The sequence below is a fragment of the Salmo trutta genome, chromosome 14, assembly GCF_901001165.1.
Source record: "Salmo trutta chromosome 14, fSalTru1.1, whole genome shotgun sequence".
NCBI lineage: Eukaryota > Metazoa > Chordata > Actinopteri > Salmoniformes > Salmonidae > Salmo > Salmo trutta.
This window is the reverse complement of record NC_042970.1, coordinates 36,420,615-36,439,795: the sequence shown is the minus strand read 5'-3', so window position 1 is coordinate 36,439,795 and position 19,181 is coordinate 36,420,615. Positions and strand designations below refer to the sequence as shown.

Below are 19,181 nucleotides of genomic sequence, written 5' to 3'. Positions count from 1 at the left end.
TTGTCATAGTTTTATTTATGTCTTTTTTTGGCAGTAAAGAGCAAAAGGGAAGTAAGGAAGAGAAATGGTGTGCTAGAACGGCGGACATCATCTGGATTCGAACCCGTTCCAGAGCACTGGCATACATGTGTGCTCTGAAGGCAGCGGCAGTAACCTCTTGTCATTGTCGTGTGTGTAGGTGGCAAGGAAGTCAGGCGCAGGAGAAACCAACTTGGTATAACTGGAGTTGTTTAATAAATAATAAACAAACACGAACTCCAAAACCAACGTACATGAAAATAACATGGGTAAAAATACCCGTAGCTCACCAATACAAAATACACGAAATCAATAACAAACAAAACAATCTCGGACAAGGACATGAGGGAAAACAGAGGGTTAAATACACAACATGTAATGAATGGGATTGGAAACAGGTGTGTAGGAAAACAAGACATCTCAGATACGCACCAGGTTGTACACACTCTTGAGATCCAATTTAGTGAAGAAGCGCGCCCCGTGCATTAACTCAATCGCCGTGGCGATCAGAGGTAGCGGGTAACTGTACCCCACCGTCATTTTATTGAGACCTCGATAATCAATGCACGGGCGCAGACCTCCATCCTTCTTCTTCACAAAAAAGAAACTCGAGGAGACGGGTGAAATGGAGGGCCGAATGTACCCCTGATGCAGGGATTCAGAGACATATGTCTCCATAGCCGCCATCTCCGCTTGCGACAGGGGATACACGTGACTCCTGGGAAGTGCAGCGTCTGCCAGGAGATTTATCGCACAATCCCCCTGTCGATGGGGTGGTAATTGAGTCGCCTTCTTTTTACAGACGGCGAGAGCCAAATCGGCATATTCAGGGGGAATGCGCACGGTGGAGACCTGGTCTGGACTTTCAACCGTAGTAGCACCAACGGAAACCCCTACACACCTACCTGAGCACTCTCACGACCACCCCGTGAGAGCCCTCTGTGGCCAAGAAAAAGTGGGGTTATGACTAGTTAACCAAGGTAGACCCAGCACCACGGGATACACAGGAGTGTCCATAAGGAAAATACCATTTTTTCCCTTGTGACACCCCTGCGTCACCATACTCAAAGGAGCTGTGGCCTCCCTGATAAACCCTGACCCTAATGGTCGACTATCTAAGGTGTGAACGGGGAAAGGCACATCCACGGGTACAATGGGGATCCCTAAACTATGAGCAAAAGCTTGATCAATGAAATTCCCAGCCGCACCTAAATCTACTAGCGCCTTATGCTGGGAACGTGGAGAAAAATCTGGAAAAGTAACAGACACAAACATAAGTGCAACAGAGGACTCTGGTTGAGAATGGTGCCTACTAACCTGGGGGGACACCAGAGTGCCCTGCCTGTTACCTCGATTCCCAGAGGAACCAACCCGGCACCGACCAGCAGTGTGACCTCTGCGGCCACAGATGGTGCACGAGCGGGAACCCCCTCCAGTCTCCATGTGCACCCCCTCTCCCAGTTCCATGGGTATCGGAGAGGGGGTGAGGGAGGATGGAACCACCAGACCCCGATCTGGACGTCCGCGAGCAGCCAGCAGGTTGTCCAGCTGGATGGACAGATCCACCAGCTGGTCGAAGGTGAGGGTGGTGTCTCTGCAGGCCAGCTCCCGACGGACGTCCTCACTCAGACTACAATGGTAATGGTCGATCAGGGCCCTGTGATTCCATCCCGCCCCGGCTGCCAGGGTCCTAAACTCCAGGGCAAAATCCTGGACGCTCCTCGTCTCCTGCCTCAGATGGTAGAGGCGCTCACCCACCGCTCTGCCCTCGGGTGGATGGTCGAAGACTGCCCGAAAACGGCGGGTGAACTCCTCATAATGGTCCAACGCCGCATCATCTCCTCCACACACAGCACTGGCCCACTCCAGGGCTCTCCCGGTGAGGCACGAGACGAGGGCGAAACTCCTCTCACGGTCAGATGGAACTGGGTGGACCGTGGCCAGGAAAAGGTCTAATTGTAGTAGGAAACCCGGCAGGTGGCAGCACTTCCGTCGTACCCCTGAGGCATCGATAGACGGATGCCACCGAGTTCATGTTGAGAAGGGGCGCTCATGATAGACCCCGGTTGGGCTGGTGGAGGTGCTGGAAGAACTCCCTGTCTCTCCCAGCAGTCCATATTCTGGACAACGCGATCCATGGTGGCGCATAGATGGTGAAGCTTCTCCTCATTCTCCTGGACGCGCTCCTCCACCTCCATGTCCGGGGTACCCTCTCCTGCTGACTTCATATTTTGGTCTGAGATTCTGTCATCGCCGTGTGTGTGTAGGTGGCAAGGAAGTCAGGCGCAGGAGAAACCAACTTGGTATAACTGGAGTTGTTTAATAAATAATAAACAAGCACGAACTCCAAAACCAACGTACATGAAAATAACATGGGTAAAAATACCCGTCGCTCACCAATACAAAAATACACGAAATCAATAACAAACAAAACAATCTCGGACAAGGACATGAGGGAAAACAGAGGGTTAAATACACAACATGTAATGAATGGGATGGAAACAGGTGTGTAGGAAAACAAGACAAAACCAATGGAAAATGAAAAATGGATCAGTGATGGCTAGAAGACTGGTGACGTTGATCGCCGAGCACCACCCGAACAAGGAGGGGCATTGACTTCGGCAGAAGTCGTGACACCGCTAGATCACCTCAGGCTACTTCCTCATACATTATCATCATCATTGTCATCATTCATTGCTATTATCACTAGTCATTATCTCCAGCATAATGAACATCAAGAACACTATTATTATCATCATTATCACCCTACATCCTCATTATCCAGCCTATAATGACTCTATCTGAGTTTGTGAAACATGTTATACTTCCATAGCATTCTACGGTTCTTAATACAGAAATATCTAATTTACATAAGTATTCACACCCCTGAGTCAATACATGTTAAAATCACCTTTGGCAGCGATTACAGCTTTCTGGGTAAATCTAAGAGCTTTGCACACCAGGATTGTACAATATTTATACAAAAACTCTTCAAGCTCTGTCAAGTTGGTTTTTGATCAGTCATTTTCAAGTCTTGCCATACATTTTCAAGTCGATTTAAGTCAAAACTGTAACTAGGCCACTCAAGAACATTCAATGTTTTCTTGGTAAGCAACTCCAGTGTATATTTGGTCTTGTGTTTGAGTTTATTGCCCTGCTGAAAGGTAAATTCATCTCTGTGTCTGGTGGAAAGTAGACTGAACCAGGTTTTCCTCTAGGATTTTGCCTGTGCTTAGTTCCATTCAGTATCTTTTTTATCCTGAAAAACCTCCCCAGTTCTTAACGATTACAAGCATACCCATAACATGATGCAGCCACCACTATGCTTGAAAATATGGATAGTGGTACTGAGTAATGTGTTGTATTGGATTTGCCCCAAACATAACACTTTGTATTCAGGACAAAAAGTGAAATGTTTTGCAACATTATTTGCAGTATTACTTTAGTGCTTGTTGCAAACAGGATCCCTTGGAATATTTTTTGTTCTGTATAGGCTTCCTTTTTTTTACTCTGTCTATTAGGTTAGTGTTTTTTTACTCTGTCTATTAGGTTAGTGTTGTGGAGTACCTACAATGTTGTTGATCCATCGTCAGTTTTCTCCTATAACAGCCATTAAACTCTTAACTGTTTTAAAGTCACCATTGGCTTGGTGAAATCCCTTAGTGGTTTCCTTCCTCTCCAGCAACTGAGTTAGGAAGGACACCTGTATATGTGTAGTGACTGGGTGTACCATCCAAGGCTTAACACCTCCCTGGTCTTTGTGGTTGTGTTTGAAATGTACTGCTCGACTGAGGGACCTTATAGATAATTGTATGTGTGAGGTACAGAGATAAGGTAGTCATTCAAAAAGTCATGTTAGACACTATAATTGCACAGAGTTCATACAATTTATTTATGTGACTTCTCAGGCACATTTTTGCTTCTAAACTTATTTAGGCTTGCCATGAAAAAGGGGTCGAATACTTATTGACATTTCAGCATTTCATTTTTAATTAATGTGTAAACATTTCTAAAACATAATTCCACTTTGACATTATGGGGTATTGTGTGTAGGCCAGTGACACAAAATCTCAATTCAAACAAAATGTGGAGAAAGTCAAGGGGTACTTTCTTAAGGCACCCCCATCCCCCCCCCCAATCTGTTGTACAAATTCTGGATGTGCATTTGAAGATATTTGCAGGCCTCAATCCCAAAGGAATGGGTACTATCTGTAAAGATGGATTTAGGCTAGATGCCAATTAAACCTTAATTTTGGGGTGAAAAGGGGGTAAAAGGAAACTGAGGTAGGCTAATTGTTTAACCAGTCAGCGTCTTTGGTCAAATGCTGCTGTCATGTTGCTTATCTCGTTAGCCCAGCCATGATGATCCTATCCTCTTTCAACTATTTCTCATCCGCTTCAGTACGTACTTCCACCCCATTCCGAGTGATGGATGATGGAAAGGGGAAAAGTGAACAACAAATAAATAATGTGTCATTTGAACCCCTCATTTGGTTTTCCACAGAAAACACAGGCTGTTCCATTTACATGCTAACCCACCGTGCTAACATGACAGCAACAGTGATTGAAGTGGAGTGTGGGAAATGTGCTGTATCGGACCAGGTCTCCACCTCACAAGATTACAGACACTTATCTACCCTTCTCTCTCTTTTTCTTTTTTCTTTCTCTTTTTCTCTGTTCTCTCTAATTATCCATGTATCTCAGCTTTTTTCTTCTTCTGTTACTCAAGGCAAGCATTGTTTATTTCACTATTTCCAACTGAATGACAACTTTCACGGTGTGACAGTTTTCTAACCATGGCTATTTAGCCGCTAGGTAGCTGGGCATTTTTGTCTGTTGAGATGGTTACCACTGAGTAGCACCATAAAAAGCAAAGTATACAGCAAGTGTTTGCGTCCTCTGGGTTAGAAAGATCAAGTTGATAATATCATAGAAAATTATAAAGCTGATATCCTAAATTAATTTATTCGAACCCTTTCCAACGGTGTGTCTCTCTTTATTATTTTATTACAGCGTTTATCTCCATATTGTGGAAATATCATCTGTCAGGCCGTTAAGAGTGGGCTCGTGTAATGACAGTCTGCTCAGCACAGAGACACCTGAACTTGTTATGACATCAGAGATTTAATCAACATGGAATCTTCACATCCTGTTTAATGTAAATTAAAGTCCTCCTACTTCAGATATGTCAGTTATTTGATCAGATAAGAGAACCTGGAAATAAGAGAACCTGGAAATAAGAGAACCTAGATACTGCTGGATCCTTGTGGAACTTTCTTTGGCTACATCTGGAGCTCCCACTCTTGCAACATCATGAAGAGTTTCAAATAGGTCACAGTTCAAATAGGCCTCCCCCTTTTCAGAAAACGAAGGAGAGTAGGGCTGCTCAACAACAAATGTCAGGAATTCCATAATAGGGCTTAAAAAACCACAAATGACTTACTGAGAGGAGAAACGTCAGGATATCTGTGCTTCATCAGAATATGGAACAAAGCCTGAGGGTAAGAAGTAAATCTCAGCCTGTTTTTTTTGAGTGCTCCAACTTCTGTTTATCATGAATTAGTCATTTTGGAAGTTTGTTCCATGTGTGTTGTAAGGATGTGTTGTACCCAGACAATGACAATGACTGTAAATCATCCATTGGGTGTTGCAGCAAAACCATCCTGATGTTACGTTTGGCCATCTCATCTACCTTTGATCAAGTCCATACCATGAGAAATGCCAGAGCAATGTTCATGTGGACGAGGACAAAATAATAGAGCTCTGTGATTTCACTGATTAGTTTTCCTAGGAATTGTTTTCTGGAGCAGTTTGCTGTTCTGGTGGGGCATCTTAAATCTATCAGTCTGCCATTCCTGAGGTTTCAGACTTCTACACCTCCCCCTCCTATCAGGTCCAGTGAGCCATCCTCTCGTCACCGTGTTTATGTGAACCATTGTCTTTCACAGGAAAAAACAAAAGAGGCAGACGTCATCCCCGTTCAGAAACCATTTACATTTTAGTAATTTAGCAGACTTTCTTTTCCAGAGCAACTTGCAGTAATGCATACAGTGCATTCGGAAAGTATTCAGACCCCTTGACTTTTTCCACATTTTGTTACATTACAGCTTTATTCTAAAATTGATTAAATACATTAAAAAATCCTCATCAATCTACACACAAAACCCCATAATGACAATGTGAAAACAGGTTTTTAGACATTTTTGCAAATTTACTAAAAACAGAAATACCTTATTTAAATACAGTAAGTATTCAGACCCTTTGCTATGAGACTTGAAATTGAGCTCAGGTGCATCCTGTTTCCATTGATCATCCTTGAGATGATTCTACAACTTCATTGGAGTCCAGCCGTGGTACATTCAATTGATTGGACATGATTTGGAAAGGCACACACCTGTCTATATAAGGTCCCACAGTTGACAGTGCATGTCAGAGCAAAACCAAGCCAAAGGAATTGTCCGTAGAGCCTCGAGACAGGATTGTGTCGAGACACAGATCTGGGGAAGGGTACTTCCAGAAGGACAACCATCTCTGTATCACTCCACCAATCAGGCCACTCCTTAGTAAAAGGCACATGAAATCACACTTGGAGTTTGCCAAAAGGCACCTAAAGGAGGTGTGATGGTGTGGGGGTGCTTTGCTGGTGTCATTGTCAGTGATTTATTTTGAATTCAATGCACACTTAACCAGCATGGCTACCACAGCATTCTGCAGCGATATGCCATCCCATCTGCTTTGCGCTTAGTGGGACTATCATTTGATTTTCAACAGGACAATGACCCAACACACCTCCAGACTGTGTAAGGGCTATTTGATCAAGAAGGAGAGTGGTGGAGTGCTGAATCAGATTACCTGGCCTCTACAATCACCCGACCTCAACCCAATTGAGATGGGTTGGGATGAGTTGGACTGCAGAGTGAAGGAAAAGCATCCAAGTGCTCAGCATATGTGGGAACTCCTTCAAGACTGTTGGAAATGTATTCCAGGTGAAGCTGGTTGAGAGAATGCCAAGAGTGTGCAAAGCTGTCAAGGCAAATGGTGGCTACTTTGAAGAATCTAAAATATATTTTGATTTGTGTAACTATTTTTTGTTTACCACATGATTCCATATGTGTTATTTCATAGTTTTGATGTCTTCACTATTATTCTACAATTTAGAAAATAGTAAAAACAAATAAAAACCCTTGAATGAGTAGGTGTGTCCAAACTTTTGACTGGTACTGTATTTTTTATAAATTAGCCAACATTTCTAAAAACCTGTTTTTGCTTTGTCGTTATGGAGTACTGTGTGTAGATTGATGAGGGGGAAAAAAACAATTTAATACATTTTAGAATAAGGCTGTAAAGGAAGAAAATGTGGAAAAACTGTACATTTTTTGATATTGGTCCCCTGTAGAAATCGAACCCACAACCCTGGCGTTGCAAGCGCCATTCTTTCTCAACTGAGTCATATGGGACCACTTGTGGTAAAGGCAGATCATTGACAACTTTGACTCCTCTTTTTATTAGAGAATGACAGGATGGTGTGATACGCATTCCTGTGTCACTCTCTCTGTCCCTCTCTGATTTTCTGTGAAAATTCTGTTGATTTGCACTTGAGCAAGGATAAGAGCGTCTGCTAACTAAATGACCAAAAATATATTTTTTTAATCCCTTGATCATAATCTCACTCAATCTTCTCTTCCTCCCATCTCTCCATTTCTCTATCTTTCTCCCCCTCCCTCAACCTTCCATTGCCTCACCTGTCCATCTCCATACGTCTCCACTATCTTACCCTCTCTTTATCAACTGTCCTCTCCCCCCTGTGTCTATCTCTCCATCTCTACCAGTAAAGCCCTTGGCACAACAGCAGCTCTCTTCTCATTCTTCGCAATAAGAGTGAAGCATTAGTCATTACCTAGTGGCTCCACAGTACGTCTTTGTTAGTGTGTGTTACAATGAACAATACCAGCATAGAGGATAGGGCTGTTTGCTCTGGTGTCGCCATCCCCAGGTGAGGTTACCCACTGTGTGTTAAAGATTAGCATCTGCGTGTTTTGAGAAAGCTGTTTTATCAATGGATAGTGGTTGTTAACACTTATAAAAAAAATGGTGTCTTCAGAGTAGCAGTGACTCATCAAAGTGTTTTATGGCTGTAAATCTAGACCCTTTTAATGGCTATTATCTGTATCAAAATATATTGCAGAGATAGAGGTGGAGTAGAGTGGGATGGGGGAAGAACTAGAAAGAATGAAGTGTTTCAACCTAATCTAAATGTTCTTATCGGTCCTGCATGAGGACATCCTTTGTATGGGCTGATGGACAGGGTGCACCCTGGGACTGGGAAAGACTGTGCCCCATTAAGTGTGACTCATCCTCAGATCTTATCAGAAACAACACTTGGCCTCTGTAGGGATTTCTGTTAAATCACCTGGGGGCTCAATGGAGCATTTGCAGGAAACTGAATCAATGAATCACACACACACTATTAATCAGTATCAGGAAGGTGTCATTAGACATACAGTACGCACACCTCGTATGAGGGTTATTCCACCTCAAAAAGCACAAGAAAGAAGATTTCAACACCCACCATCTCAGATTGTTCTGAAATTGTTTCTATAGTTAGTAACAGATATGATTAGCATTCTTGAAACATTTTGTTTACATTTTATTTGATTTCTGAGAAATTAAGCTAATCAATGGCATCCAAATTGTTCATTTTATATATTGGATACAGATAATATTCAATAAATATAGTAACCAAGATCTTATTTGGACCAAACTTCTTCCTACCAATGAATAAAACATAAGGAATCCCCCTAACAATTCAAAATCCACCCACGGAATCCCCACACCCCATGCCAATTCCACCCCAACAAACAGTATATAATATCAGTTCTCTATGTTTGACAAGTAGTATGAAGCTGTGGCTTGGAGTATTGCTTTGCCATACTATGTCATGTATCCCCTATGAATCTGGTGATTTTTTTTCCCCCCAGCTCAGAGAAAATAGTAATTGATCCACTGATCTTACTATACCGCCACACTCTTTTATCCATTTTGCTGGTCTTTTGTGTTTATGAAATAGATCACAACATTTCCTTTGCAACTTGGGCAGAAAACCAATAGATTTGTCTAATTATTGAAAGAACTTGTGGTCATTCTCACAATTCAAGCCAGTCCTCCATTCAAGCAAATCAGTTTGTCTTTCTTTTACGCTTAATCTGTGTCCAGGAAATGGCCCCTTGGGTGTGTTTAGTTTATTATAACAGAATACACCCCTGATCACATGCAAACACAGTTCACTTTCATAGCAGACACATACAAACAGCACGATCCCATTGCTTGTAATTCCTTCTCGCATCTACGTGCTCTCCTTCTCTCTCACCTTTTCTCTTTGCTTGTGGGCTTCAGTGCAGAACACATCAACGAATAAACCTTTCCAAGCCAAACTTCATATCATAACCGCTAACCGCTACACACAGCCTACATCCCAGTCAACATAGCTAATAGAACTAACGGATTAGTAAACCCGCTACAATCATGTAGTACAGTGTACAGTCATCAAGCACTTTAGCACTTACACCGGCGGGTCCTGGTGGCAATAAATTCATTAAACCAAAAGCTGGATTTAAGATGGTGCCGAAGAGGATGGCTGATGTTTTACATGCTCCTAACCAACTGTGCTATTTTGTTAGTGTTTTTGCATTGTTCTTTTTTTACTTATTTTGTACATAATGTTGCTGCTACCGTCTCTTATGACCGAAAATAACTTTTGGACATCAGAACAGTGATTACTCACCTCAAACTGGAAGAAGTTTTTATCTTTAACGAGTCCGACGAGAAGGATATACTGCTTTCCCAGGAACAGGCCCAAATCCCCGTCATTTGCATGAAGAAAAGACTGGAAAAAGTGGCGCAGGTCGGACTGCCTTCTGAGAATCCGTAGGCGAATGAGTAAACTCCCACTGCCATCCGTTCTACTGGCTAACATGCAATCATTGGAAAATAAAATTGATGACCTACGATTGCGATTATCCTACCAACGGGACATTAAGAACTGTAATATCTTATGTTTCACCGAGTCATGGCTGATGAAGACACGGATAATATAGAGCTGGCGGGATTTTTGATGCATCGGCAGAAGCTATGTCCGGTAAGACGAGGGGTGGGGGTGTGTGTCTATTTGTCAATAACAGCTGGGGCGCAATGTCTAATATTAAAGAAGTCTCGAGGTATTGCTCGCCTGAGATAGAGTACCTTATGATAAGCTGGAGACCACACTATCTACCAAGAGAGTTCTCGTTTATATTATTCGTAGTCGTCTATTTACCACCACAGACCAATGCTGGCACTAAGACCGCACTCAACCAACTCTAGGCCATAAGCAAACAAGAAAATGCTCATCCAGAAGCGGCGCTCCTAGTGGCTGGGGACTTTAATGTAGGCAAACTTAAATCAGTTTTACCAAATTTTTACCAGCATTTCACATGTTCAACTAGAGGGAAAAAAACTATAGACCACCTTTACTCAACACACAGAGATGCATACAAAGCTCTCCCCCGACCTTCATTTGGCAAATCTGACCATAATTCTATCCTCCTTACAAGCAAAAACTAAAGCAGGAAGTACCAGTGACTCGTTCAATACGGAAGTAGTCAGATGACGCGGATGCTACGCTACAGGAGTGTTTTGCTAGCACAGACTGGAATAGGTTCCGGGATTCATCCAATGGCATTGAGGAGTACACCATCTCAGTCATCGGCTTCATCAATAAGTGCATCAACGACGTCCCCAACCAGAAGCCATGGATTACAGGCAACATCTGCATCGAGCTAAAGGGTAGAGCTGCCGCTTTCAAGGAGCGGGACACTAATCCAGACGCTTACAAGAAATCCCGCTATACCCTCAGACGAACCATCAAACAAGCAAAACGTCAATACAGGATTACGATTGAATCCTACTACACCGGCTCTGATGCTCGTTGGATGTGGCAGGGCTTGAAAACTATTATGGACTACAAAGGGAAACCCAGATGTGAGCTGCCCAGTGGTCTGCGATGGTAAACTGCCTAAATGATTACGAAGGTAAACTGCCTAAATGATTACTGCCGCGTAGCAGTCACATCGGTAGCCATGAAATGCTTTGAAAGGCTGGTCATGGCTCACATCAATAGCATCCTCCGGGTTACCCTAGAACCACTCAATTCATATACCGCCCCAACAGAGCCACAGATGACGCAATCTCAATCGCACTCCACACTGCCCTTTCCCACCCGGACAAAAGGAGCACCAATGTGAGAAGGACCCTGGGACTAAACACCTTCCTCTGCAACTGGATTCTGGACTTCCTGACGGGCCGCCCCCAGGTGGTAATGGTAGGCAACAACACATCTGCCACGCTGATCCTCAACACTGGGGCCCCTCAGGCGTGTGTACTTAGTCCCCTCCTGTACTCACTGTTCACCCACGACTGCGTGGCCAAACACGACTCCAACACCATCGTTAAGTTTGCTGACAACACAACAGTGGTAGGCCTGATCACCGACAATGATGAGACAGCCTATAGGGAGGAGGTCAGAGAACTGGCAGTGTGGTGCCAGGACAACAACTTCTCCCTCAATGTGATCAAGACAAAGGAGCTGATCATGGACTACAGGAAAAAACAGGCCCCCATTAACAGCAACAGGGCAGTAGTGGAGCAGGTCGAGAATTTTAAGTTCCTTGGTGTCCACATCACCAACAAACTATTATGGTCCAAACACACCAAGACAGTCGTGAAGAGGGCACGACGAAACCTTTTCCCCCTCAGGAGACTGAAAAGATTTGGCATGGGCCCCCAGACCCTCAAACTTCTACTGCTGCACCATCAAGAGCATCCTGACTGGTTGCATCACCGCCTGGTATGGCAACTGCTCGGCATCTGACCGTAAGGCGCTACAGAGGGTAGTGCGTACGGCCCAGTACATCACTGGGGCCAAGCTTCCTGCCATCCAGGACCTCTATACCAGGTGGTGTCAGAGGAAAGCCCATAAAACCGGCAAAGACTACAATCACCCAAGTCATAGACTGTTTTCTAGTCTAGGACCAAAAGGCTCCTTAACAGCTTCTACCCCCAAGCCATAAGACTGCTGAACAATTAATCAAATGGCCACCGGACTATTTACATTGACACCCCTCATTGTTTTGTACACTGCTGCTACTCGCTGTTTATTATCTATGCATAGTCACTTCAACCCTACCTACATGTACAAATTACCTCAACTAACCTGACCCCCGCACACTGACTCGGTACCGGTATTTCCTGTATATAGCCTCGTTATTGTTATTTTATTGTGTTACTTTTTATTATTTCTTACTTTAGTTGATTTGGTAAATATTTTCTTAACTCTTCTTGAACTGCACTGTTGATAAGGGCATGTAAGTAAGCATTTCATGGTAAGGTCTACACTTGTTGTATTCGGCGCATGTGACAAATAATGTGTGATTTTTATTTGATTTTGGTTTGACCTTGACTTGGAAGAGTTCCAATGTTTGATAGCCGTAGTCAGCTAGCTAACATAGCAGCCATCTCTGTTTGAGTAGGCTAAACTAGCTAGCTAGCTAATTAAGTGAAAGTGAAAAAAATACTATGAAATATAGCTAGCTCTCTCTTTTTCTCTCTCCCTCTCTCTTGATTCTCCTTCATTTTTTAAGAAATGTAAACTCAGCAAAAAATAAATAAACGTCCTCTCACTGTCAACTGCATTTATTTTCAGCAAACTTAACATGTGTAAATATTTGTATGAACATAAGATTCAACAACTGAGACATAAACTGAACAAGTTCCACAGAAATGTGACTAACACAAATAGAATAATGTGTCCCTGAACAAAGGGGGGAGGGGTCAAAATCAAAAGTAACAGTCAGTATCTGGTGTGGCCGCCAGCTGCATTAAGTACTGCAGTGCATCTCCACCTCATGGACTGCACCAGATTTGCAAGTTCTTGCTGTGAGATGTTACCCCACTCTTCCACCAAGGCACCTGCAAGTTCCTGGACATTTCTGGGGGGAATGGCCCTAGCCCTCACCATCCGATCCAACAGGTCCCAGACGTGCAAAATGGGATTGGGATTTGGGTTCTTCGCTGGCCATGGCAGAACACTGACATTCCTGTCTTGCAGGAAATCACGCATAGAACGAGCAGTATGGCTGGTGGCATTGTCATGCTAGAGAGTCATGTCAGGATGAGCCTGGAGGAAGGGTACCACATGAGGGAGAAGGATGTCTTCCCTGTAATGCACTGCGTTGAGATTGCCTTCAATGACAACAATCTCAGTCCGATGATGCTGTGACACACCGCCCCAGATCATGACGGACCCTCCACCTCCAAATCGATCCAGCTCCAGAGTACAGGCCTCGGTGTAACGCTCATTCCTTTGACGATAAACGCGAATCCGACCATTGTTACTGGTGATGTCTGGTGAGGACCTGCCTTACAACAGGCCTACAAGCCCTCAGTCCAGCCTCTCTCAGCCTATTGCGGACAGTCTGAGCACTGATGGAGGGATTGTGCGTTCCTGGTGTAACTCGGGCAGTTGTTGTTGCCATCCTGTACCTGTCCCGTAGGTGTGATGTTCGGATGTACCGATCCTGTGCAGGTGTTGTTACACATGGTCTGCCACTGCGAGGACGATCAGCTGTCCGTCCTTTCTCCCAGTAGCGTTGTCTTAGGTGTCTCACAGTACAGACATTGCGATTTATTGCCCTGGCCACATCTGCAGTCCTCATGCCTCCTTGCAGCATGCCTAAGGCACGTCCACGCAGATGAGCAGGGACCCTGGGCATCTTTCTTTTGGTGTTTTTCAGAGTCAGTAGAAAGGCCTCTTTAGTGTTCTAAGTTTTCATAACTGACCTTAATTGCCTACCGTCTGTAAGCTGTTAGTGTCTTAACGACCGTTCCACAGGTGCATGTTCATTAATTGTTTATGGTTCATTGAAAAAGCATTTGAAACAGTGTTTACACTCTTTACCATGAACATCTGTGAAGTTATTTGGATTTGTACAAATGACCTTTGAAAGACAGGGTCCTGGGTTCTTTTTTTGCTGAGTTTATTTGTTCAAAACTGTTCAACTATTGTCTTTATCTCTTTGAGTCAACTACCCACAACGTTTTATGCACTGTAGTGCTAGCTAGCTGTAGCTTATGCTTTCAGTACTATATTAATTCTCTGATCCTTTGATTGGGTAGACAAAATGTCAGTTCAAGAGCTCTGATTTGTATTGAAGTCAAAACACCCAGAGGAGGACGGAAACAAGCTGTCCTCCGGCTACACCATGGTGCTACCCTACAGAATGCTGTTGAGGCTACTGTAGACCTTCATTGCAACAGTGTGTTTTAATCAATTATTTGGTGACGTGAATATATTTAGTATTGTTTTATCAAACATAGCTTTTTTAATGTTTCACTATTTTAATTTTTTATGAAATTCACTGAGGAGGATGGTCCTCCCCTTCCTTCTCTGAGGAGCCTCCACTGGTTGTTGGGCTGGGTTTGGCATGGGTGTGTGGAGGGTCCGTGGGTGGCTTTTTACAATTTTTCCAGGGTTCCTCTTGTTTTACTCATTGGTAGGAAAAAGTTTTGTCCAAATCGGATCTTGGGTAAGATATTTATTTAATATTATCTGAATCCTATCAATTAAAATGCCAATTTTGGGTGCAATCAATTAGCTTAATTTCCCAGAGATAAAATGAAATTTCAACCAAATAATGTTTCAGGAATGCCAGTCTTACCATCTCAGATTGTTCTGAAATTGTTTCTGTAGTTAGAAACAGTTGGGTGTCATGGCTTGCTGAAATGACGATTCATGAGTAAAATGAGACCGACCTCATTGACTTTGTATTGACGTGTTATATTAATTTCACAGAATTATCCCAAAAACAGACACCCTGGCTGGAGCAAGGGTTCCATAGCCTATCATGCAGGTGAGTGTCCTGAGTCATGTAACGTCTGTTTGTCTGTCCTTCTGCAAGTGTTTCTGTATGATGGCTTGATTGGTTGTTTGTTTGAATGCGTCTGTCTCTGTACCTGCTTGCCATACACTAAACATGTGACTACTGTAGTTTAGCATGATTCTAATTATTGGTCAGACAGACTCCTGCCTTGAGACATGTGCACATAAGTCAAACTGTCATAGAAATATCCCATAACCCAAACTGTGACACAAATCTCCCATTGTATGGCTTCTCTAAATCTATCTTATCCTGGTTTATCTCAAGTTATAATTCAGCCCACAGTGTCATAGTAGTATGAAAGCCTTCAGTTTATAGGGAGGAAGCAGTCAACCTCATACTGTATAGAACAGAATGTATCCTTCCCAAACTGTATGAACGGCCTGCGTGGTGTAGCCCTTGGCTAACCTATAGAGGGAGACGGAAAGAAAAAGAGAAGTGGTCAAACTCAATAGTGCACTACTTTTGACCAGAGCCCTATGAAGGGAATAAGGTGCCATGTGGGGCTCAGCCAGAGACTGAGAGAGAAGCTGAGAGAGGAGTTGTTCAAGTCAGCATGAATGGTAGGATACCCCGATCAGTGTGTTTCTCTTATGATAAGCCTGTGTGTTTATCACTGCTTATCTGCCAAAGTGGTGATTAGGTGAAACCCCACCTAGCGATCTCTTCATGTTTCATGTGTTCCATGTCATTGTTTCCATGGGGATACGCCCTTTCTCTTCCTATAATCCACCCTAAGGATGAGACACATTCCCCCTGACCTCTGGTTGATAGTCATCCATTCCACTGGCCAGGGAGGTTGAGATGAGGACAAGTGGAGTTTAAGTACATGTTTTGAGGCCAGGCACACCACCCTAATAAGAATTGTTTTTCTCTTAATCATATCACAATCAAAATTTACCAGTTGAATGTACACACAAATATAATAATTTTTTGTATTCAAATTGTTCTGAAATATTGTATAGCATATGCAAATAAGGTCATATCTCATTAATTATGCACATACTGTATTTGCATATACCACAAATACATGTTTCTTGACACTGGATGAAGTCAGCCTAAATATTTGGGTATAAATTTGGTTAAGAAACTCCATGACGGGACTTACTCAGACAAGATTATGGATAAATACTTTTAAAATCTTTCTATCTGTAAAATACTAAAGACATACGTAAAATGCTTTTTTGGCACATTTTACAAGAACAATTGCTCTATAATCTTTGGAGAACAACATATCAACAATTCCCTTCGAATAATTATGGAGAATATATCTTAGGATAACACACAAACTTTTGTCAATGTGTAAATGCTTCTGAAGTTTTTGTTGGCATGTGGGAAGAGTCTGATTTTCGGGAAATGGCAGTTAAAGACAAGTACACTGAATTTAGCCTACCAATCATCAAACGTCTGTTTTGACCCAAAACCATCTTTTCAAAGTTAGTTACTAAATATAGTCCAGTTTGTAACATTCTCTATGAAATGGGCTTTAAAATTATGTGTGAAATTATGGATGTGTTATACTGATTATACAAAATATTAAAAACACCTACTCTTTCCATGACATAGACTGACCAGGTGAATCCAGTTGAAAGCTATGATCCCTTATTGATTTCACTTGTGAAATCCATTTCAATCAATGTAGATAATTAAAGAAGGATTTTTAAGCCTTGAGACATGGATTGTGTATATGTGCCATTCAGGGTCAAAGGGCAAGACAAAAGATTTAACGGGGTATGGTAGTAGGTGCCAGGCGTACCGGTTTGTGTCAAGAACTGCAACGCTGCTGGGTTTTTCACACTTAACAGTTTCTCATGTGTATCGAGAATGGTCCAAGATCCAAAGGACATCCAGCCAACTTGACACAACTGTGGGAAGCATTGGTGTCAACATGGGCCAGCATCCCTGTGGAACGCTTTCGACACCTTATAGAGTCAATGCCCAATGAATTGAGGCTCTTCTGAGGGTGAAAGGTGTTCCTAATGTTTGGTATACTCAGTGTATGTCCATTTAAAAGTGGTTAAAATTAATGAAATATTGATTACGGTAGTATGATAAACTAACTTGTGGACATTTTTATCTGTACTTTTTTAAAGTACTCATATTAAAGGACAAAAATACCCCAAAAATCTAAATGTATAGGTAGATGCAAAAATGTAATTTTTTCTGCCTGTGGTATCCGGCCTTCAGCACACAGGAGTAGGAGTCTCACTCATTTTCAAATTCTGGATTGGACTCACTTCCTTGTCAATGCAGGAGATTCATAGAAATAGGACTTTTCTTTTTGCCCTGAACTGACTGAATTTGCATGGAAATGCAGAATGACGGCCCACTCGCACACATGCTCTCTCATTTACATACACACACGCTCACCCTTTGCTCATTGATCTCTCATTCCTTCCTCTCTCAGATGATGGGAAGCTTTTCCAGGGTAGTGGTGTGGGCGACGCCTTTGGCCCTCGCTGTTTTGAGGGGGATGTCATGGGCTGTGGCATCATGTTCCCACGGGACTACATCCTGGACAGTGGAGGTGAGTTGAACAATAGGCTGCTGCCATCTTATACCGTAAAAACTCCCCACTCACATTTGCTGCTTTCTTTTATTCTCCAAAGACATTGTTTGTTTCATGGTTGTCTGTCTCATAAGTTATGCCTCCTCATCTCCATGTCTATCAATCTGTCTGTGTCTGTCTGACCATATCGGTGTGGCTCCCTCAGATGACAGTGACGACGGGGATTTGGAGGTCTGGCCCAAGCAGCGGCGTGTCCAGAACGAACTCTACATGAACGATGAAGACGAGGAGGAGGATGGGGAAGAGCAGGAGGGGAGTAAAGTCATGGTGAGAGACGTATCTTTTGTCTACAACAGCAAACCTTCAAACAGGGCCAGGTCATTAGCTCAGTGGGAAGCAGGGGAGAGGAGTTATGACAAATTAGTTATGGGGTTTTAATGTGATACTTGGTTTGATATGGGAGTTGTCAAACAGTAGGCACTGAAGTGGAAATTGCCGATTTGTGTTGCACTCCTGAATTGACTGAAATGAAATGTAGCCCAACCCTGGTGTGAATATTAACTCACTGTCGCCCCCTTGTGTTGTGCCAGGTGTTCTTCACTAGGAATGGGAAGGTGGTGGGCCGTAGGGAGGTGGCAGTGCCAGCAGGAGGGTTCTACCCTACCATCGGCATGATGAGCACCGGGGAGAAAATCAGGGTTGACCTGCACCCCCTCAGCGGCTGAGAAAGGGAGAGGAGGAGAGGGTGAAGAGGGTAGTGACATGATGATAGACCAATCCCAAGTCTGCTGTAGGGGAGTGTTTGGAGTTATCACTCCAGTGCAGTATCCCTCCGCTTCACATCACTCCTGGATCGAGCATGTTGCCTGGGAAGTCCTACCTCGGTTTAGTTTACTCTGGTTGACTCTTAACATAAAATGAAACTCATGCTACTATATGGTAGGAAGGTGGATATTATTCAAAGCTGATATAACAATATAATACTGCATGGGTGCCTCAAGAAAGTGCTTACTGTTATCATGTCAATAGAAAATACTATAAATGGTTCAAAGGGTTGATCGCTGGAACAATCCCAGGTCTTTAAGCAGCAATCAGTCAAATCTTATTAGTTTAACTCTATTTTGAGATTATTAGAGGAATTAATTCAAAATGCTGTAACATAAAACCCGCAGCCAAGAAATGCAACTCTCAGGTATGCCAAAATCCAAATGACTGTAACGACTATGATGCTGTGTTATGTTTATTTTTTCTAAGACTCATGATGCCATATCCTTTTATCAAAAGCACTTTATTCTAGATATAGTGGATTATGATGCACTACTTTTTGTTTAGCATTTCTCTGTTCTTTCTCTTTTGCGTTATTTTATTGGCGAATGACAGGTTAAATGAAATACTTGATCAACAACATTTGTATTTGTTTTGATTCATCTGTAATAACAGAACTGTACTCAAGAAAGCAATGTGCTAATTGATTGCATTTTATGATTTCAAAAGGGAAGACCATGCACTGTACTCACAACTGTTCCTTACAGAGTACCATTTGATTTCATATTAATCACCAGTTAGGTTCATTTAATCTTACAGATCATAGAGGGAAAAAAGTGAGGGAAAAAAGTATTTGATCCCCTGCTGATTTTGTACGTTTGCCCACTGACAAAGAAGTGATCAGTCTATAATTTTAATGG

The 19,181-nt window shown here is 42.8% G+C and overlaps 1 protein-coding gene across 2 annotated transcripts in view; it reads left to right on the top strand.

Annotated features, from left to right (window-relative positions):
* The window catches only part of LOC115207946 (SPRY domain-containing protein 3), a 64,413-nt gene extending 45,461 nt beyond the window's left edge, over nt 1-18,952 (top strand). The window contains exons 8-11 of one of the 2 annotated variants that reach the window (XM_029775589.1): nt 14,903-14,960; nt 17,395-17,514; nt 17,702-17,823; nt 18,087-18,952. In XM_029775589.1, the coding sequence (XP_029631449.1) occupies nt 14,903-14,960; nt 17,395-17,514; nt 17,702-17,823; nt 18,087-18,221 (435 nt within the window). In that variant the 3' untranslated portion in view covers nt 18,222-18,952. The remainder of the gene's footprint in view (nt 1-14,902; nt 14,961-17,394; nt 17,515-17,701; nt 17,824-18,086) is intronic. The other variant, XM_029775590.1, reaches the window with a different exon arrangement.
* The last annotated feature ends 229 nt before the right edge of the window (nt 18,953-19,181 follow it).